This window comes from Equus asinus, chromosome 5 (genome assembly GCF_041296235.1).
Source record: "Equus asinus isolate D_3611 breed Donkey chromosome 5, EquAss-T2T_v2, whole genome shotgun sequence".
NCBI classification, from domain to species: Eukaryota; Metazoa; Chordata; class Mammalia; order Perissodactyla; family Equidae; genus Equus; species Equus asinus.
Window position 1 is genome coordinate 87,248,324 of NC_091794.1, and position 23,558 is coordinate 87,271,881.

A 23,558-nucleotide genomic window follows, 5' to 3' on the forward strand; every position below is an offset into this window, starting at 1 on the left:
TGTGATGCATTTCATTAATAAATTTCCTAATATTGAAATACCTTTACATTCCTGACATGAACTTCAGTGCACAATAGTTCATTAAAAAACATTTTACTATAGAAAACTTCACATACAGAAGTTGGGTAACAATACAATGAATCCCTATGTACCCATCACCTAGAATAAACAACCATGAAATCACAGCCGATCCTGTTTCATCTCACTCTCACACACTCCCCCTCCTCCACCATAGTCTTTTGAAATCCCAGATTTCATAAAATTTCTTCTACTAACACTTGAAGTATTTATCTCTTAAAGACAGCGACTTTTTAAAACATACATACCACAATTTCACTATTATGCCCTCATAATTAACAAACTTTAATATCAAATGTCCACATTTATTTAAGGCTGGATACAAACAAGGTTGCACGCTGCAATTTGTGACATGACTCTTACTTCTGTTCTAATCTATAGGACCCTCTGCATTATCTTCCTTTTTCCTTGTACATTTTTGTTGGAGAAAGTGTGCTTACCCTGTGCAGTCTCTCAGGATTTGGATTTTGCTGGTTACACTTCAAAGATGATGTTTAATATGTTCTTCTGACCCTGTCTTTCCAGTAAATGGACAGTCAAGATTATTTTTGGGTGGTTCTGTATCCGTCAGAGTCCACTGAGGAGACTGAAACCTTACATGAGTTATCTGCACTATTGAACTAAAAGGGCACAAAGAGAGCACTAAGGTTTTTTTTTTTTTTTTTGAGGAAGATCGGCCCTGAGCTAACATCTGCTGCCAACCCTCCTCTTTTTGCTGAGGAAGACTGGCCCTGAGCTAGCATCCGTGCCCATCTTCCTCTGCTTTATATGTGGGACGCCTACCACAGCATGGCTTGACAAGCAGTGCCATGTCTGCACCCGGGATCCGAACTGGCGAATCCCGGGCCACCAAAGTGGAACGTGTGCACTTAACCACTGTGCCAGTGGGCCGGCCCCTGGCCAGTTTTTTTGTGATATTAGCAGCCATTGATGATCACTGCCTAGATCCATTAATTCAAAAAGGTGATATTTTAATTTTGTTACTTCTTCATTTAATACTTCTGGAAAACTTTATCACCTCTTATTTAAATGCCTCCCCGGTCAATCTGATTATCTGTACCTCATTCTCTAATAGATTCCTCAGGTAGGGGTCATGGAAACAATGTTCCATGAGTTTGCATATTGTTGACAGTTTGCCTGTTTTTTTTGTTTTTTGCTGAAGATGATCTGCCCTGAGCTAACACCTGTGCCAATCTCCCTCTATTTTGTATGTGGGTTGCTGCCACAGCATGGCCACCAACAAGTGGTGTAGATCCACCCCCAGGTACTAAATGTGGCCCACGGAAGTGGAATGCGTGAAACTTAACCACTCGGCCAGGAAGCTGGCCCCTTGCCTGTGGCTTTTATACCTAAAGTCAATTTGGTTAGATATAAACTCCTGAGTAAGTTCATGTTACTTCATTGCCTTCTGGCTTGGTGTCATTATGAAAAAGTATGAGACTACTCAGATTCACCTTTCATTATATGTGGCTTGGTTTTTTGCCTGGATTCTCAAAGGATTTTTTATCTTTAAAAAAATTTTTTTTCCACAACTAGAAAGACGTGCAACTAAGATATACAACTGTGTACGGGGGGGGGGGTTGGGGAGATAAAAGCAGAAAAAAAAAAAAAAAGAAAAAAAAATTTTTTTAATTTTAATTTTTTTGGTTTTTTAGGCCATGACTCAGCCTTGACCATTCTAGGTCAATGTTCCTAGGCACACAGTGTGTCTTTTCAATAAAGTCTTTCTAATTTCAAGGAAGTTCTCTTGAATTACAGCATATGGGCCAGGGTCCAGTCAGGAGCCAGAAGCCATGCTAGTTATCTGAACAGCAAGAATATAAAAACATATTAACTAGGAATAAGGTTAACTCGGTTACTGAAAAATAAACATACCAAGATGTCGTGGAAGTAGCACCTAAAATCCTCAGAGTTGAAAGAACAGAAAAAGGAGCTAGGAATTCAAGCTTAGAAGGGCCTCATGGAGCTGAAGGCCAGGCCTCTGAGGAGGGATGCTGGAGCTGGCCTCAGCTTGGGCCTAAGACCTAGAGCCCTCAAGGGGGAGTGCTGGTGAGTCTAGAGGAGGCGGCTTGATGAAACTGGCTCTGCAAGTCTTGTAAAACTGCAGCCTGGCTTCAGCCCTGCTAGGGAAGGACGTGCTGCGGCCAGAATGGACCAGCGTTGCTGGAATGATGCTCACAAGAACCACAAGTACACATAAAGCCCATGGGAAGGAACAGATCTTTTCTCCTCAGACTTGCAGTCTCCCTTTAGTGTCCCCTATTGGCCGAGGGGACAGAGATGCGGCCAGAGGAGCAGACATGTGGTCTGCAGAGTTCTAGGTTCATCATCACAAAGCAGAGGACAGTCATTTGCTGCATAATGATGTTTCGGTCAACAACAGACCACATACACGACAGCGGTCCCACAAAATCATGACAGAGGAAAAGATCCTCTCGCCTAATGAGGTCGTAGCCATCATAACGTTGTACAGCTAAAGGAGAGGCAAGAGAAAAGGAAACTGCAGCAGAGGAAAAAGAACCCTCAAGAAAATTCAGTGAAGGGTTTAGCAGAAGCTTTTGCAGACTTCAACAAGCTACTTAAGAAGTTTGAAAACATGGACCCCCAACACCAAAAGGTTTTCATTAATAAAGAATGTTCATGGTGCATTCTCCGCTTACCTGCAAATCTATGATGAAAAATGGACACAAACCAAGCAAACCACCACGACTTATGTTTCAAGAATGACACCTCCTCAAGAAGAGCCTCAGCAGGACCTTCAGAAGGGAATCCAGAAGGCACTGTTATCCTGAGACAACAGCTCCGTGTGTGTTATTGCCTCTGAAGACCTTCCAGTGGGACAAGATGCGGAGGTGGAAAACAGTGATATTGATCCCAACCCTGTGTAGGCCTAAGCTAACATGTGTGTCTGTGCCTTAGTGTTTAACAAGATGTTAAAGAACATTTAGATAGAAAAAAGCTTATAAAATAAGGATATAAAGAAAATGTTTTTGTAGTTGTACAATGTGTTTGCATTTTATCACAAAACAGTCAAAAAGTTAAAAAAAAATTAAAAGGCAAAAAAGTTACAGTAAGCTAAGGTTATTATTCAAGAAAAATATTTAATAAATTTAGTGTAGCCTAAGCGTAGCGTTGATAAAGTCTACGGTAGGGTCCAGTAATGTCCTAGGCCTTCACTGACTCACCCAGAGCAGCTCCCAATCCTGCACACTCCCTTCATGGTAAGTGCCCAATACAGGTGTACCATTTTTAATCTTTTATGCCATATTTTGATTGTAACTTGTATAGTATTGTATTGTAAATGTTTAGATACAAACACCATTGTGTTGCAATTGCCTACAGTATTCCGCAGAGTAACAGCCGTACAGGTTTGTAGCCTAGGGGCAACAGGCTATGCCACGGAGCCGAGGGTGCGTAGCAGCCCATACCATTTAGGTTTGTGTAAGTGCACTCTATGATGTTCACACAATGACGAAAGTGCCTAATGACACACTTCTAAGAACATATTCACGTTGTTAAGCGACACATAACCGCATAGAAGACTGGGTGTGGAGCTGAGACAAAAGCTTACTAACCAGCATTTACAGTTCTTAGCATTTGCTCTTTTTTATTGCTATAGATCATACAGTTTTTAGTATTTCTTTCCTTTGCTTTGGGCTTCTTCTTCAAGGATTTTTTACATGGATATCAGGTTTCCTATATTCGATATCACTTTCTCTTGAATCCAATTTAAACTCTCTTTTCTTGGGGCTGACCCTGTGGCCTAGTGGTTAAGTTTGGTGCACTCTGCTTTGGTGGCCTGGGTTTTGGTTCCCGGGCATATACAAGTACTGTAGGTACACCACTTGTTGGCGGCTATGCTGTGCTGGCAACCCACATCCAAAACAGAGGGAGACTGGCACAGATGTTAACTCAGGGCAAATCTTCCTCAAGCAAAAAGAGGAAGGTTGGCAACAGATGTTAGCTCAGGGTGAATCTTCCTCAGCAAAAAAAGGAAATAAAGCTGGATTTAAAATAAAGTAGGGGCCAGCCCAGTGGCATAGTGGTTCGGTTCACGCACTCCACTTCTGTGGTCTGGGTTTCACACGTTTGGATCCTAGCTACGGACCTCCACACCGCTCATCAGGCCATGCTGTCGCTCATATATAAAGTGGACGAAAAATGGCACAGATGTTAGCTCAGAGCCAATCTTCCTTACGAAAAAAAGAAAAGAAAAAATAAAATAGACAACTCTCTTCTCTTTACTTAAAACATTTTCCTGGGGCCAGTCCAGTGGCACAGCGGTTAAGAGTTCGCCTGTTCTGCTTAGGCAGCCTAGAGTTCGCTGGTTCAGTTCCCGGGGTGTGGACATGGCACTGCTTGGCAAGCCATGCTGTGGTAGGCATCCCACGTATAAAGCAGAGGAAGGTGGGCATGGATGTTAGCTCAGGGCCAATCTTCCTCAGCAAAAAGAGGAGGACCGGCAGTAGTTAGCTCAGGGTTAATCTTCCTCAAAAACAAACAAGCAAAAAAAGCATTTTCCTCCCTTCCATCCTCTTTCTCTTAGGGATTATCAATTGTGTGTATTCACTTTTGAGTTCCTTCTAGTTTAGTTTTCACTCTTAAAGTGATTTATACTTCTTTTAATTCCTAATGCATCCCTGAATTCTTGTCACTTATCTATTCAAATCTTTTATTCACTCATCGGAGTTATTCTGATTTATTCTTCTACAGCTTTTATCATTTTCTTAATTTCTTTTAGCTTGGTTTGAAATAATTTTTGTTTTCTAAGGATTTACTCTGTCCTATATTCTTATAATTTTGTATCATTTTCCAAGATTCTTTTCTCTTGTCCACTTTCATGTGAAATGCATTTTCCTGTACTTTTAGGAGAGAGGGGACAGAATAAACTTTCCTAACCTAAAGGCTCATGAAATCCTATTATTTTCACAAAGTGACTACAATAAATGACCTAGTACTGAGATCTGCTTCCTTTACTTGTCTCCCTCACTTTAATCTGTACATTCTTTCCTTTGCACCTATTGTCCCTGTCTTGCTCAATTTGGTGTCTATAGCCAGTAGTTTCTCCTTAAATGGCTTTTGTTTTGAAACGCAGCTTATGTTTGGTAGTTTCAAGAGTTCATGAGGACCTAGACTACTCCATCTTCAGAACTTAGCACAGTCCCATTACAGGCACCTGCAAATCGGCCTCGGCAGGAACATTCTTTGTTTGGACTGTTGTTTTCAGATTGGTCTGCCACGCCTTCCAGTGAAACCTGCTGACTTGGGGGATCTCCTACTGCCAAGGCTGACAAACACCCCAGTGCTCTTCCTCCACGGGCTTCTGTGCAGACAGCCAACACCATTCAGGCCTTTAGCTGCTTTTGAGTTACCTAATCTTACTTTGGGATTGTGAGGATGCTGTGTCACCAAGATTTGTTGCAGATGCTGTGCACAGGTTTTTGCTTTCACGGAGGGATCTGGGGAGATTAAAAACCAGACTGCTATCTGCCCCTTCTGTTCTTTAATGCACTTCTGGTGGTTAATCTTTTATCCAGGAATGTTTGCGAAAACAGTTTTTGTAACAGGTGGTGGCACACAGTGATGGAGAGCAGGGGCTGTGGAGTCACTCTCTGGGCACAAACCCTAGACTCACCACTTACTCACTAGGTGATCCATGCATAAGCCCTGTGTCTTAGTTTCTTCTGTAAAATAATAGGTTGTCGTGAGAACTAAGTGAAACAACATACGTAAAGTACTGAGAAAACTATTAGGTTACACAGCAGGTATTCGACAAAGATAGCTGTTTTAATTATTGTAGTTTTCTTTTTCAGGTCTAGGTCTCATGCGGCATTATAACAGACTGCAAAAAAGGGTAACAAACAAAACATCTGAAAATTAAGGGAAAAAACCCAAAAACCAACCTCTTGAAATTAATTCTCGCTTCCATGACAAGATAGAAACCACAACTATAAATAGCTAGAAAATAATGAAAATGATAAAAACATATGGTAGATCAAGGTGACTTCAAAGAAAAGATCATAACATCATGCATTTTCACTACAAACAGAAAAGAATAAAATGTCTGTAATAAGCACTCAATACAAGAGGTTAACCAACTGCCTTCTGTTTTCTTTTTTTAAAAAGATAAAAATAGAAATTAAAGCACAACCAGAAGGACCTACAACTAGAATAGAGAACTATGCACTGGGGGGCTTTGGGGAGGAGGAGGAAAAAAGAAGAAAAAAGAAACTAAAGAATTCTTTTTTAAAAAAGTAAAATGGCAGTTCCAAATGTTGGTAAGCTTTTTGAACAACAGAGACACAGCTATTGGTGGTGGAAATGGAAAAATGGTCTAACTGAGAGGTCTGATAAAAGTGGAAGACGCATTAGCCTTGACCCATCAAGTCTCCTTCTAGGTAAGCACCCCAGAGCAGACCTTCCCCACTGGTGTGCCGGGGCATGCGTTTGGGTAGGGATTTAAATGGCCACAACTTCCAAAGCCTCATCTTTTATCCTAGTGCAGAAAACAAGTACTCTTTTCTATATTATAATCTGTCTAGAAGAAAAGAGTTGGTATGCAACCTCTTCTAGTATTTTTCTTGGAGTTCCCTATTAGAAAGCTAAGTTTTACTAGAATCAGGGCCTTATTTTATTCTTTGCTGGATCTCCAGCAGCTAGGAAGTGTCTGATAGAGAGTCCTTGCTCAATAAATATTTGTTGAATATATAAATGCATACTACATATAAAAATGTTCACTGGAGTATTATAAAAGTGCAAAATCAGAGACAATACAAAATGTCTGTTTATATAGAGAAAGAATGAACATGCATACTCATATAATGGAGTATTATTCAGCAGTTAAAATAAATGAACTAGAAATCCATGTATAAATCTCAAAAACAAGTGAAAAACGCAAATCACAGAAAGATATGTACAATGCAACTTATATAAAGTTCTATATAGAGTTTATCAACATGTGAAACAAGGCTATGTGTTAAGTATAAAATTATACGTGCATGGAATGATGCATTCCAAATAATCGTTGCCTTGGGGAAAAGAGGAGAATGTTATCAGGAAAAGATTTGCAAGGGAGCTTCAACTAAATCTGTAATATTTTATTTCTGAAGTTAACAATCTGGAACATGGCAAAATGTTAGGATTTAATAGGACTAAAGACTACTTGTTACATTCTTTGTATTTTTATATGTTAGAATCAGTTATAATTTTTTAAAAAGTAAAGTAGGATTGATAAATAAATCTAAGAATGCATACGAAAAACAACTAAATAAAATAAATAACTAGTTTACCTAATCAAGAAAGAAGATGTGTACAGAAGATGATCAATGAAGAAAGTCAGTTAAGGTATATAGAAGAAATTAAGAGAACACTTTCTACAACTCTAAACAAACACATTGAAAAGAAAGCCTCAATGAAATGGATGCTCTTTCTAGAAAAATGACAAATTATAAAAATTGATGAGAGAGAGAAAGACACAGTAAGGGAAAAAGTGGCAGAGAAATTTCTGTCAAAAAAATAAAATTTCAGGCCTAGATATATCTACCACTAAATTCTTTCAAATCTTTGAGGAACAGATTTCTTTTGTTATTTAAACTTTTCTATAGTATAAAGACAGAAAAAGAGTCCTTTCTTTTGGCATTATTTGAAAAAGCTATATTTTCATAAAGAAGATTAAGAATTCCTATTGTGTCAACCAAAAACACTACAATATTTAGAGTTTTAATGTTTAAATGTGACAGCTCACAGAAAAGGAAATACCAATGGCTCAAACAGATACCAAAGCTTATTTGTGAGTGAAAATACAAAATTCTACTGAGATTTAACCTCCAGAGAATAAAATACCATAATTCAACTAACAGACTGGCAAAGATCAAAATGTTAGATAACACTGTTTAACAAAGATCTGAGGAAACAGGCAATCTTACACATTGTTGGTAGGAATGTAAATCAACACAATCCTTACAGAAAGCTATTTGCCAACGTCTATTAAAAATAAGAATGCACAAATCTTCTGACCTAGTAATTCCAATTTAAAATTTTATCATGCAGTAACTCACGTGCAGTATGATCTATGAAAAAGGTTATTAAACGCAGCACTATTTACAATAGCAAGATTGGAAAGAATTAAACTGTTTGTCAGCAGCGACTGCTCAAATATATTAGTACATCCATACAATGAAATACTATGCAGTTGCAAAAAAAAAAAGAATCAAGAAACTCTTTACAGGGGCCGCCCCGTGGCTGAGTGGTTAAGTTCGCTCGCTCTGCTTTGGGGGCCCAGGGTTTCACCGGTTCGCCTCCTGGGCGCGGACATGGCACCACTGGTCAGGCCACGCTGAGGCAGCATCCCACATGCCACAACTAGAAGGATCCACAACTAAACATATACAACTATGTACCAAGGGGCTTTGGGGAGAAAAAGGAAAAATAAAATCTTTATTTTTTTTTAAAAAAACCTCTTTACATACTGATATGGGACAATCTCAAAAATAGCATTTTAAGTGGAAAAGACAAGCTGAAGAACAGTGTGCACTGCATGGTACCATTTATGAAAAATATCTCCAGAAGGGCACTTGAGAAACACATAATAATTCAGGGAGGGGGAACTGGGCTACAAAAAGGAAGGGAATTTTTCACTGCATATCATTCCATGTTTTTTGAATTTTGAACTAAATGTTACTTGTTTTGATGAAAAAATTTTTCCTAAAAGACAAAATTTTGGAATAAAAACTGTAACAGCCCAACAGAAATACAAAATTCTTTTAGGGAAATTCAAAATAAGTACTATATTTCTTTCATCTGATGGATGAACTTTTCCACAATTCCATTCAGTCTTTCAGGCTCCATCAGTTTATTTACCAATTCCTGCTCAACAGCCATTAGGGCCAGGCCACTAAGCTTCACTTGTCCCATGGTACGACATAAATATGTTTTAAGACGGGGCAGTGTAGAAAATGAGTTTTCAGCACTTGCTGAAGTAATCGGCCAAGACAAAGCAATATATAATAGCTTTGATATGCAAGGAATATTATTGTGAAGACCATGCTGAATAAACAAATAGCCAAGATTGATGAAATTGATACAATCATAATCTATGACAAAGTTGAGCTTTGCATATTGCCGATAAAATCTAAGTTCTGGAATGATGTCTGCATCAAGTTTATAAAATTCCTGGACATGTTTGGCTGTTGCTTCATTTAATGGTTCATGCCATTTAAATAACAGTTCTGAAATCTGCTTCACTTTGCAATAATCAAACTCTGAAAAACATAATTTTAAATTTTGTAATATAGTATCCAATCCTTGGTAATAAATATTAATTTTATATTGTTCTTCTGTTGAGGTAGGAAAAAACATACTATCTGAATTGCCAAGATCTATTGTTTTCTGAATTTTTCTTTTTTTCTGAAAAGAAGGTCTTTCAACTTCAAAACCTTTACAGGTTATTTTCTGACATATTTCCTCTGCTCCATCCCAGACAGTTTTGAAATACACATCACTTCTTTCAGATGATAAACATTCCAAAATTGCTTCTATTTTTGAAGACAAGGAGAAAATGTCTATGGTTTCACTTTGAAGCTCTTTGGAAAGAATTCCTGTAACACTTAGCACCCGATAAAGAAATTTCAAACAAAAGATAAATTCAAATTTGGAAACCAATGTCAACAAATCATTCAATTCATCGGCCAAACTTGTGTTTGAAGAATGGCTTGATACAACTTCCAGTGTTTCAATAATCTCTGGAAGACCCTCAATCACAGATAGTAATGTACGATCATGGATTGTCCAACATGAATGTGATGTATGTTTCTTGCATGTTTTGTTTTGACTTAGCTTACAAATGTTTCGAAAATTTGCAGACATTTCCCCAGACATATGAATAGTGTTGAACAAAGAACTGAGAGTATTTAGGGCACTTCGGAGTTCTTTTACTTCTTTACAAAACCTAATCACCGCTAAATCCAAAAAATGTGCATAACAATGTACGTATAAAGCTCTTGGCTCTTCCTTCTTGAATTCTGCTGCGATTTTATTAAATTTTCCCCTCAAATTAGTGGTACTATCATAGGCCTGGCCATGTATTTTATTCAAATCAGCTCCAATTTGCTGCAGGTAAGTTCTGATAGCCCTATGCAAACTGGTCCCAGTCATCTCCTCAACATCGATAAAACCCAAGAACCTTTCTTTAATCAAGATAGCCTTTGAGGTTTTTTGTGGGTATCTTACACAAACTGAAAACTGTTCTTTAGTGGCACTGTCAGTGGTCTCATCACATATTATTGAAAAAGCTGAGGAGAGATTGATCTCATTCACAATATCTTGCAACATTTCAGTCTTTACTATTTCAATAATATCATTTTGAATTTGTGTACTATTATAGAAGTCAACTTGCGAATTCATAAGTCGAAATATTTCTTCTCCTTTATCTTTTGCTCTAATTTCTACCAATTCTAAAAAACTGCCTTTATTCACAGATGAAACAGACTGGTCATTTTCTCTTAAGGGTAAACACTGCTTTCCAAAAAATAAAATATTTTCAATTATAAGCTTTAGGTACTTTTTATTTTCTTCAATCTTTTTTGCACGAATAGATAAGTGAGCATTGATAGCTTCATCACAAAACTGGTATTCCCTCCAAAATTGCAATGACTTCAAATGCATTTCACTTTTTTCATGCTTTCTGAATTTTTCCAGAGTTTTTTTCCAATTAGAAATTCCTTGGGCCGCAAGTGACTCTCCCCCACAGCTACATTTTTTTTGGCAGAACAACTGGCATGAATAACAGAACATGGTATCCTTTTTAATACTGTTTCCCAAATGCTGAAAATTTGAACGCCAAGATTTTTTAATATTTCGTGATTTACCTTTAACTTTTTGTATTTTGGATGTAAATTTTGAGTGACACAGTCCATCACTTATTTTCACAGATTTCATATTGTATGTAGCATCTTGGTTTGACACTTGATCTTTCTGTACTTCTATACTGGAGCCAACTGTATGCTGACCGAGTACTGATGAAGATGGTGAAAGGCTTGGCTGTTCCACACTACTATGAGCAACACTACTATTTGATTCACAGGGTGAACTCTTAGAAATCTTTGAGAGAAAATGATAAAACAACATTTAACAGTTTTCAAATAATCAATTAAAACGTTGAACATATCTATTCTAATAACACAATAAAATGAATAGGTAAGTTACAGTATGAGCTCCACTAGGGGGAAACATTAAGAATTATTTATAACTTATTTATTTGCAATCTAGATTCAGCATTAAATGTTCAAAGGATCTTTAAGTATGTAATTGCAATAAAAATAATTTTTATTGTTCAGGTAATTAGAATTGCTTAATCAATATTTTAAAAATAAAGAATCCAAAGGAAAAACTATGACTAGTAATACTTCTGTTTAAATATTCTTATTAACAATTTCAAGTCAAACGAGATCTGGGAAATTGAATGTGAACAGCGGAAGGTGTTTATTGTTCTACTTTTTTGAGCTCTAGGATGAAAATGGGAATGAATACAGCTTATACATATATGTACATATATATAAACGAATACACACATACAAAAGCAGCTGAAAAAAGACAGTAGCAAAAAAAATTAAGACTAAAACTTACATCTGCAATGACATTTGCTGTTACTGAAGAAACTGTACCTATTAAAATAAATTAGAGCATAAATTAAAGATCTTATACTACAATCTACAAAATAACATCATAAACTATAATTGCTTATTTCATATCAGGCAATAAAACCAAACTTAGAATATGCACAGATTCATCAAGTACGGCAAAACAGTATGTATGTTATATATGTCAAATATCTTCACATCACTTTTTACCTTGTAAGACATCAGAGTTCATGATGGGCAGGGCAACATGAGCTTCTGCCAATGACACAATATTGCTTATAACTGGAGTCGTATCTTTCTTTGGAGAAAGAAGCTCTGTTGAAGCACTATGCACCAAGGAAACATTTACTGATAAAAAAAAAAAGATTTCTCATAAACCAGGCAGTATCAATCAATCGCAAAGTGCTGTTTAATAACAAGTGTTTGAACAAACAATGCAAATATCTAATGGCTTTAGGTATTGCTGAGTATTGGAGTAATTTTTATTAGGGCTTAGGGATAGCCAGGTTCTTTAGACTAACATTAATAACAACATTAAATCGATAATTTGCATTTCCTATCATTTTATATCTTTTACCTTTGCACACAATTTTTCAGTTCTTTTATACTATTGCTTGAAATTTCAAGCAAATCTTCACCGAGAAATTACCCATGAAGAAGAGAAAAGAGATTCCTACAGAACCTCCACATGGATATCATTTCTAACTCTGCCAGGCTTCAGAAACCTCAACATGAATGGAGCTGGGTTCATGTTTAAGCTAGTATTGCAGAGATTTTCTCTAATAAGCCAGTTCGCATGATGTACAAGCCCCAGGGGCATCATTCACTCTACTGTCTGTGTAATCAGCACCAGTGGACCTATATGAGGCTCTCTGATGGAATACTTAGTTGGCTCTAGATTATTTGTGCTTTTTTATTAGTGAATTTCAAAGTATTTCCAACTAGCTCTACTTCATGTGAAAAATGTAACTAATAGCCTTGTTTTTACAAAGCAGGGCTAAGTACAAGATTTTATGCTCTAAGACAACAATCTCTACAAATAAATATTAAATCTCTGGTGGTAAAGCAGCCTTACTTTTATACAGAAATACTGGCGAACAATGCAACAAGTTTTGGATTGTTTTGACTTTTAAGTTGGTTTAACTGGAAAATGAATCAAGGTTATAAAGTAAAGGAAAGCGGTAATATTCTTCAAACTACTAAGCCTCTGATAACTGCTAAACAAATATTACCTGTAGAAGATTCCATCTTAGCTTTATTGTAAGCAGAGAAACAATTAATAGAGCAGAACAGCTCTGTCTTCCCCAAGTCATTGGTAGTCTCAATCATTTCATCTGAGGGCTTCAACAATTTGCAAAGAACAGATGTAAGTGTTTTAGCTGGTTTCTGTTTAGAGATTAAAATAATATTCATATTCCTGGTATACGAGATACATTGCTAACAAACAAAAACAAACCCACTACCACTGCTCTTAGCTGAAATATTACAAATAACGACAGTGAAGTCACATTTTACACTTTCTTAAAAACCAGAATAAAAGGCACTATTGATTGCAATGACTAAAATAAAGGAAACTGGTTTATTAGATAACTATTTATATCATATGTCAGATTTATTAGTAGCAGTAATAATACATATGCAAGCAGTGAAGAAAGTGATCATAGAAGATGTTCATCATTCCAGGTAATCAAAGCCAACTGGATAAATAAACAAAGTGTTATAATTCTAGGTCTTTCCTCAACGCCAGCTTGGGCATCAACTCAGGAAAGCCTTCTATTCGTGCTAAGGAGGAGCCAGAAAAGGATGCTTAACGCATGTTACAAGATGCTGTGGGAATCACTGTTTTTCTAGGGTAACTTCATGGTAAATCAAGCATATTGTAAGAAAGCAGTATACAAGCAGTAAGAGGTACAAAATACAGTGCGTTCAGTAAGCAGTAAGTGTGCAAAGGAAAAGGATATGAACTGTGAGGTTCACCACCTAGTCTCTCGTGAAACACGGACCGTTATTCCTGAACTTAACACCGACAGCAACGATGAACTAGAACTGCTTTTGGGCACACAAAGTTCAAAGACAAATGAAAATAACTTATACAGATTTTCCTTTTCTGTGAAAGAACAGAATACTGGCAAAGGAACAATAAAACAAAAAGTAGAGTATAATTTGAAAATTTCTATTTTTATCATTATAAATTTTTATATTTTGAGAAACCCCTAACAATTCACCAATATTTAACATTAAGCAACATTAGTGGCATAATTTATAATTAATTTATTATTCATACAGGAAAGCTAATACTAAATTAATATACTCTATGAAGAAGATGTGGCCAAAATAACTACAATTATACAAAACAATCCACTTTTTAAAATAAAAAGACACCCTGTTTTTAGATTCATAAATTTGAACATTTTTCTAATTCTTGATTACAGTTCACTAACGCAGTGGGTCTTCGCCATTATCACTAGCACACAACATCTTCCATGCAGGGCAGAGGGTTAGATGGTGCTTTTTCACTCAGTATATCCAGGTCAGCCCTGCCCCACCACACAGGCTGAGTAACTGAGTACTCAATGTAGGCCTTTAAACAGGATAAGGCCTATTTAATGAGTGTGAGGCATAAAGAAGGAAAAGAAGGAACAGCATTTCTTGCCTTCGGAAGAAGGCTTCCATTCTCCCATTTCTGTTCCCAAGGCAGGATACTCTTATGGTGTGGGTATTCTGCCATGGATAACATATGGCTCACAAATGACCTATTTGAACTGCTGAGAATCCCATCTTCAACTGCTTATTTTTAAGGAAGAATTCATATTAGGTCTGAAGGCATCATCTGAACAAGCAAGACATGTGACAGTTCCATCTCATGAAAGGGGTTCAGATCACTAATTGTGTTCACCTCACTCAGTCCACCAAAGTAGGGCCAGCTTCACTGCTCTCAGAACCACCCAATCAAGGCTCTCCTATTAGAAACAGGGGATGATTTCTCATTGGTTTATTTCCTCCCATGATTGATTCAGAAAAAGCATTTGACATACAAGAGTCATCTTAACCTTGCTCAGGTGTAAGAATTAAATAAATGGAATTAAAAACTGCTTGCCTTTTCTTTAAGATAAGATGATCACCCTGAGATTCTTCAGGAAAATCTCCATACCGCACTTATCATGAATTATTATGCAAGAAGGAGCTGTCAGTGGTCTTTTATTTCATCTCCTTCACCATCTTACCAACTGAAACTATTCCCAAAGGTACTAAAATACATATCCCCATGGTTTTCTAAAGTGGAACCACTCACAAGGCAACCAACGGAAGGAACTCAATCTCCGATTTTTCATTTGATTCCTATGCAGTCAGATTCAAATGGAGTGGTCCTCACTTTGTGCCAATGGTCTTTATTCATACCTGCTTATATGCTGTAACACTCTTTGAATTACTAAAGTAATGAGACTGTCCTTCCATCGGAAGTATACAGAACAGACTAGAGCTGGTGTAACAGTAAGCTCCACAGTTCTCACAACAGTTCATGATGAGGTTGTTAGCAGAGTGAAACTTTGAAAAACAGGCAGTACTGCAAAGACTATGTTTCATGTTCTGGTATTTTACTTCATACTGAATCTAGGATTGAAGAAAAAAGATTCAGTAAAAACTCTGATATTTAAGCAGAATAATCAGAGTTCCTAAAGGTTAAAAAAAAATGCAACTTACAACAGTAGTCTTCTGACATATGCTGCACTTGGCTAAAATGGTATTAGTACATATGGTAACAAATGGTTTTCTTTTTTCTTCATATGATGAAAGACAAGATTGGCTGCAAAAACTTTTGCTAGAGGTAGTATCTTCCAGCTGGACACTGATCACATCCTTTGGATTTAAGATGTCTCTAAAAATAAATAACAAGAGTACCATTAAACATTTTTACCACAGTTATCATTTCTTTCTCTTCATAAGCTAAATCACTCCCTCAAATAACTCTCTCCTATTGTTTCATTTCCCTAAAGAACTGTGTAACATCATCAGCCTTGAAATAAGGAGATCTCAATTGGGTATCTAGTTCTACCATTTATATTAAGTAACAACAGATAAATCATTTATACTCCCTAAATGTTATTTCCTCATCTGTAAAGTGGGAATGTAAAACCCATCTGATAGTGCTGTTTTGAGGATTATCTAGCCTGTATTAGTTGGTGTTAGTGATAATAGAATGACGATGAGAAATCATACCTGACCAACTCTGGAATCTACAGGATAGAGGATTTCAAAGTATGCTCTGCAAATCCCTGGGGATCTCCCAGATACTTTCAGGGGGTTCACAAGATCAAAACTATTTCCATAATATTAAGATGTTATTTGCCTTTTTCACTGTGTTGACATTTGAACTGATGATGCAAAAGCAAGAGTGGGCCCCTGCAATTCCACTCCTAGGTATATAATCCAAAGAATGGAAAACAGGTACTCAAGAAAGTACACATACAGACATGTTCCTAACAGAACTATTTACAATAGCCAAAAGACGGCAACAGCTCAAATGCCCCTCAATGAATGAATGGATAAACAAACTGTGGTATATACAGAGGGGAATATTGTTCAGGTATTTAAAAAAAAAGAATGAAGTACTGATATACATGCTACAACATGGATGAACGCCAACAACATTATAAGGGAAAGAAGCCAGGCACAAAAGGTCACATGTTGTAGGATTCCATCTATATGAGCTATCCAGAATAGATAAATCCATAGATAGAACAGATTGGTGGTTGCCAAGGGGAGAGGAGAGCGGAATGGGGAGAAACTGCTTAATGGATAAGGTATTTTTATTTTGGAGTGATAGAAATGTTTTGGAACTAGATGTCGTAGTTGCACAACACTGTGCATTTATTAAATGCTACTGAAATGGTTTTTGTTATATGAATTTCACCTCAATAAACTGGGAGGGAAAAAAAGCAATGGTGGGTAAAACTGCCAGAGCTTTAGCACAAATCAAGGCAGTGGCACCAAAATGTACTAGTGTTTGTTATTCACTGCCATTCATTTGCTGTAAAAACTATTCACTTTATTACTTGATCCTTGAGTACATCTTTCTAATATTCTGTGTGATGAAATGGGACACAGGCATGAAGTATTTCCCCTGCACACCAAAGTACAATGGTCATCTCAAGGAAAAGCTCATGTGGGAATGATACAAGTTACAACCTGAGTTAGATTATTTTCAGAGAACACATTTTTACTTGAAAGAACTATCAGACAAATTTATCCAGAATTGGGTATCTGGCAGATTATTTTCTCAAAAATGAATAAAGTAAAACCGGTACTTCAAGGAAAACAACCGCCAATATTCACTGCCAATGATAAAATTTGAGCTTTCACTGAAAATTAGAATTTTGGAAAAATTGTATCTGCCACTTCCAGCTTGATCGTTTTCCAACACTTAGACTTTCCTGATGAGATTAGTGATGATTTTTTTTTTTAACAAAACGTGATTTTTAAAATATTGCATAATGAAATATGTCAACATTTGGAAGATCTGCATAATTCAGTGAACCAATATTTTCCAAATGATGACAGCATATACTGCTAATCATTCATGGGTGAAAGAACCATACAAAGTACAAATAGACCAATGAATTTTAACGTTAACAGTATAAAAAATTCACTGATATGGTTTCAGATTCCACATTGCAACTAATCTTTAAGAAATCACTACTTGTTTTCTGGTGTAGTATCAAAGAAAAGCAGCCAGAATTATCTGAAAGGCTATTAAAACACACCTCCCTTTTCTAATTACATATTTGTAAGGCCAGCTTTTCTTCAGATTTCACCCAAAACAACATTTTGCAACAAACTGAACGCAGGAGCAGATATGAAAACCCAGCTAGATATTAAAATGGTTTGCAAAACTGATAAAACAATGCTTGCTAACGTTTTCTTAAAATTTCTCTTCTCACTAAGTTAAAAACAATAAATGGCTATTTTTCATAAAAATATTATTTATGTCAGCAGGCACTGAAGTTTATTACTTTTAAATGAGTTAGTCACAGTTAATTTCTCAGTTTTAATTTCTAACACAGTATATATTGGTAGATATGACCTACATAAACTAAAGCTCTTTGGGTCTTCAATAATTTTTAATAGTGTCAACAGGTCCAGAGACCAGAAAATTTGAGAACTGCTGCTACAGGAAATACCAAGATACCGGGCTATCTAGAACCCTCAGAATATCAATCTTTCAGGATAATAGTTTTCCAGATGAAAGACTCCTGAAATAAACACTATTTTAACACTTCAACATTTACACATTTTTAGTGTATTATGATCTTTCTGCTTCTTAAACAGATGGTACCCAAAATAACAGGTGCATTTCATTATCACATCAGTCATTTAACTGGTTTAAAATATAGCTCTAAATGCAGCATCTGAATTACGCTATCCTTGTACTTCATTTGACAAAAATTTTTCTAGGATTTACTGTGTGCCAGGTAGTGTTCAGGCCTTGGGGATATAAAGATGAGTATAATCTAGACCCTGATGTCAAGAGATTCATAGTCTAACTGGGGCAATATCAATTCTTTGAAAACATTAATTTTATGATCAATGCTTTAGGAGTTATGAACACTAGGAAAACACACACCATGAAATAACTAATCTAGGTAGGTGGGGGGTAGTAAGAGGAGAGGAGGGAATGGTGTGGGAATAGACAAGAGGTAAAGATATTTGAGGCAGGCCTTTAAGACAGAAAGAAATGAGTCAGATGCAAAGGGAGGCAGAAGAACCGCAATGGCAGAAGCATGGAAGTCTGAAACGCTTACTGGTTTTTACTGCTATCAGCACACTAGAGTGCTGGCTTCTAATCTCCTTAAGGCCTTATAAATAAAAAATCAAAAACGAATTTTGTTAAAAGTGCCTAAAAACAGCTTAAACAAACTCTGAGTATAGGTCTAAACAACTTTTCTACAAATAAGTGTTATAGCATTAGTGCATGGGCCTATTTTGAACCCTACAGATTGCTTTCAGGATCTCTTGCCAGTTTTCACTGGGATACTAAAGTGCAGAAACAACACTTCTTAAATATATAGTTCTCAAAAAAAATCTTATTTTTCTAATATGATTTAAACTGTCATTTTCAAAGCTATCTTTCATTTGGTCCATGAATTAGAACAAAAACTACATTAACTCAAAACAGATTTCAAATCACTGCCATAAAAGAAACTTCAACAATAACTGATAATTAGCTAAAATCTTGAGCACTATGTATTAGTACCAGAGGCTAACTGATGTAGAATAAAATGTTTTGAAAAAAGCTTAGGTTACTCTCAACAATAGGTGGATAGCCTCTCCTAGTCCAAGCATTACTACCACTTTTCCGCCAACCTGTACAATAGTATTTTCTATCAAAAAAATTTTATTCCAAAGGAAAACTCCTTCATATTTTTGCTCATATTGGATTTCTTTGCCTTAGAGAACAACTTACGCACTAAATCTTTCCTTCTTCAGCCTTTCCAATCTGTCTGGGACATCTGCTGAAGATGTATAATGGGTAAACTCCAAACATAGCAACAGGATGCCTTAACTTTTCAGGGCCTCAGTCTCCTCAAAACCCAAAGAAAATGTTTGGACTGGATGATCTCTAAGGTCCCTTCCAGTTTTATGGTTCTGCAGAGAAAGAAAGCAGGCTAAAGAGAGTGCCATACAGTGCATAGCAAAAGAGAAAAAAGACAAAGTACAGTATTGAAAAAGCACAAGAGAAAGGTAAATAGAGTTCCAGCGGGTAAGAACTCAAGCAGCAGCCAAACAAGGAGCTGAAGCAACCAATAAAAAGGGTTTGTGAGTTTGTTAAGAGAATAATAGTGCTAACTAACATTTAGTGAGTTCTTATTACATGCCAGTATTGTTCTGATCCCTTAAATATATTATTTAATGCTCATCATTCTTATGTACATTTAACAAAACAGATAGGAAGACTAAGAAGTTTTCAATGCTCTTCAAACTTTAGCATGTATATGAATCACCTAGGGATAAATGCAGTTCTGATTAAATAGGGTTGGGCAAGACCTGAGATTCTGCATTTCTAACAAGCTCCAGATGACAGCTGCTCAGGGATCACACTTTCAGTAGCAAAATGTAACTGTAAATGAAGGAAGCAAGATTCAAACACGGCAATGTGATTCCAAAACAAGGCATTATCTGAAAGGAATTTATTACACTTAGAAGCAAAATTGGTGGCCTATGTGTTTTCCTGTTCTATATTTCTTGTTCTAAAACAACAACATTTAAAACTTTAGCATTAGCATTTAATGAGCACTAAGAGACCACAACTAAGGTACAATAAGGACTCTCAAAGCATTGATCCTTTCTATATCTCAGGGTAGAGTTTGAAGTTCAGGACATTTTTCACTAATTATGAAATTACTACTACTTCCTTTCTCTGCATCTAAAGTGCCTCGCATATGTAAAAAAGTTGGCAACAAAGACTGCAATGATAGCTCACAGAAATTTTGAAAAGTTTACATTCATCCATCTATGTTTACGTATGGCTATTCAATTTTTCAAAAGAATTAAATAACTTCATTTACCATTACAAGAGAAACATTATATAATTTTGTACCTTAGAGGATCCAAAATAACTGTTATATAGTTAATTTTTTAGTAATTGCTCCCTATACAGTTAAATGATAAAACAGAATGGGCATACAATAATCCTACTTAAAGAGAATTCCAAATGCAAAAGTAGGAAAATAAGTTTTGGAAGTCATATTATTTAAAGTTGATGATAAACAGAACTCATTTTAATTTCTGCAAATCTCTCAATAAACAAAAAAACTTTCTGAAGAATCTATTAGAGGAACTGAAAGAAGAAGCAGCTTCTTTTCACTAAACCAAGGTGATACCTCTTCAGAAAAAATGAAAACGCAGAAAATTACAACCAAGACTCTGATCAAGATCTATACAGGGAAGTAAGAGGGGGCGTAATTTAGAATTATATACTTTGAGCAGTTAGAACAAGTTCTCTTGGGAGTTGCTGGTGAACTGGCAGATGAAATGTATTCAGCGATGCACGGTGTGGAGCAGAAGAGCTGAGTGGACCCTTTCCTCTGATAAGCAGTTTGCCCTTTCTGAAGAATTTTTTTACAACCAGAACAGGAAACCTGAATAGCTGCGGTTGAAACTGAAGGAAGCATTTTACTCATGCCAGATGATGCCAGAGAAAGCTGAATGCCTGTAGTCAACTGCGAAGCTATAAACACAAAACAGGAAGGGAAACAATTAGTATTTACAAAGAATGAACTATGCTTCTTTCATTTTCTGTTAGAGGTTACTTCTCCTGGATTTGAAACCCAAAACAAACAATGCACTATTCAAAGGCATTCTTAAAAAGTAGAATAAATTGGCTACCATATTGGTCAGAATAAATATTAACTTAAATAATTCTATTACCACTGTCTGAAAACGCAGTATTTATTTTCAGTTCATTCTCCTGAGTTTTGGGCTGTTGGGCTTGACAATACTCCTAAAAAAGAGTTGAAAATAATGAATACGATGTGTCTAAAACAACCAGTCATTCTATAGAAAATGATCAATTCTGCTCAAGCCTGTGCAGTGAACTATATAATTGAATCGAACCATGGTACATATGTAAGCACTCTCTTTTTGGTGACCTTTGGCTGATAACACCAATCAACTACTGTATTATTTTCTATCGTACCTACCTAGATGTGACTTCAAAAATTTTTGTGAACACAGCCTCTCAGTAGCTACTACAAATAGAGTAGAGACAGACCCAATAACGACACCTATTTTCCCTCCTTATTCTAATCACTAACAGCTAATTGTCTTCATAAAGACCTTAAACACAAAAATTGTTAGATTGGGCTGAAGGAGTCTGACAAAGGAAGACTTATTTCAGAGCAGCAGGTAATCCACCTAAACTCGATCTACGCGTTTGAACGTCCATGGGTTGAAGAAGCGACAGATACTTCCTAGATGGACAACATTCCCCACTGTCACCGACTCGATGGGAGTCATATCTGTACTTGATACCGATTTACTTTAGGCCTATTGCTGAACCGAATACTAGAAATAAATTAAAACTGAATTTACTTTTTGCTTCAGTAGAAATTTCAACTGGTTCATACACAAACATTCAAAGGAAATTTGGCCCTACTTAGAGAACACTCACAGCTTGAGTCAGTTTACCCTTTATTTGTTCTTTAGCATGCGATACGTCTTAAAAAATTTAATAAACATGAAACTAATTTGGATAAAAAAATTATAAAGAAAAAAACTAAGAATTTAAAATGTACTTAATAGAAGCAGTAGCATAAAAACGTATAACTGGTTATTTGTACTGTTTCAAGTTAAGAAAAATGAAAACAAAAATGTGTTAACTTTAGGCCCAGAATATCCTAAGCACTTCTTTTATCAATCCCCAAACCCAATTCCAAACAGTTCCTTCTTCTTTGAAATCACACTCTCGCATATACTCGCTATGGCACTTAAACAGGACATACCTTGTATTATTTGATCAACTGCTTGGGGGAAGATAGGACTTAACATTTTCAACCAATAAACCAGCATCTGCATAACTAAATTTTATAATTAAATGCTGCTCTTATAAAAAAGAAAATAAGGTAAAATATTCACCTGAGCATTGTCGAGTTCCGTCTTAATTTCATTTAGCCCCCCTAGTTGTGGTGCCACTGCCTTGTCACATTCACTATCTACCAGTGGTTCTTTCATCTTAGTATCTGATGCAAAGGAATCCTCCAGTTCCAAACTAACGGGTTTCTTCTTGGGGAACATTTTCCAGATTCCTAAAATAAAATATAAACTGATAAAGAGTCTGATTTTCAATCAGTCTTTTTAAATATGGTAATTTTCTAGAAGCACAAAAGGGTCTTTAGACAGCTTGGCCTCAAGGTTCTTTCACAGTACCGACACTGGCATCCTTCTCTTCATCTATCACTTCCCAATATAACTTTGCTTTATACCTCTCCAGTAGATACAACTCTACGCTTTCTTCTGGGACTAGTCTCTCCATTTCTATGCCCCCAGGCCTAACTATAGCATAAAACCACCAAACCTGCAAGTTTACTTTTAACTTATCAAATAGTCTTAGAAAATGTAATGCCTTCTATCTGAGGTTAACCCAACCACCTGTACTCACTGTGGCTCGCCTACACTGCCCTCCTATAGAGCCCTTTACTATCTGCATCTCCAGCTCCTCCTCCCGGCTTATTGGTCCTCTCAGATAAACACTTAAATACATTCAGGGATCCAACTTCTAAAACTATTGCTCTCTCTGACCACTCCTTCCCTCATCCTTGAAATTCTCTCTTTCCGTGAATCCTATGGCTCCAAGACCTATTTCTCCTATTTCTTTGCCAGTCTTCTTCTCAAACACTTATTTCACTTGTTCCTCCAAAGCACAATTCCCCAGGACTCCTCTCACTTGCTCTATGGGCACAACCTTGAATTCAACTGTCATCTACAGGCTGATTTTCCCCTACATTCCTGAGTTTCGGCCCATATACCTAATTGCCTATTAATTATCTCCACTTGGATGTTCCACCAGTCCCTCAAAATCAAGAGACTTAAAACTATATTGTTATATTATCCCTATAAACCTGCTTTACACATGTCTTCTTTCTTGGTAAATGGCACTATCACATATACCCAATTTCCCAAGCCAGAAATCTAGGGGGTAGTCCTAAGTTCCTCGTCTCCCAAAGTCCCCACATCTAATCACAAAATTGGATCAAATATACCTTCTAAATATGTCTTGATTCCATTTTCCCATTACACCTCATGCCTGCACCCCTCAATCAATGGACTCCTTTTTCGTAAATAGATAGC

At 36.5% G+C, this 23,558-nt stretch overlaps 1 protein-coding gene across 20 annotated transcripts in view; it reads right to left on the reverse strand.

The window, feature by feature from the left end:
• Positions 1-23,558, reverse strand: part of ZMYM1 (zinc finger MYM-type containing 1) — a 41,122-nt gene that overhangs the window by 10,166 nt on the left and 7,398 nt on the right. Inside the window, exons 2-11 of one of the 20 annotated variants that reach the window (XM_070510352.1) lie at positions 22,347-22,516; positions 21,141-21,213; positions 20,691-20,940; positions 19,177-19,358; positions 15,417-15,591; positions 15,114-15,326; positions 12,947-13,100; positions 11,925-12,062; positions 11,701-11,738; positions 5,855-11,175 (exon numbers count right to left, since the gene is read on the reverse strand). In XM_070510352.1, the coding sequence (XP_070366453.1) occupies positions 8,863-11,175; positions 11,701-11,738; positions 11,925-12,062; positions 12,947-13,100; positions 15,114-15,299 (2,829 nt within the window). In that variant the 5' untranslated portion in view covers positions 15,300-15,326; positions 15,417-15,591; positions 19,177-19,358; ... (1 more) ...; positions 21,141-21,213; positions 22,347-22,516 and the 3' untranslated portion in view covers positions 5,855-8,862. Of the gene's footprint in view, positions 1-5,848; positions 11,176-11,700; positions 11,739-11,924; positions 12,063-12,946; positions 13,101-15,006; positions 15,327-15,416; positions 15,592-19,176; positions 19,359-20,690; positions 20,941-21,140; positions 21,214-22,346; positions 22,517-23,558 lie in introns of those variants that run through there. The other 19 variants (XM_070510357.1, XM_070510354.1, XM_014840085.3 and 16 more) reach the window with 19 other exon arrangements.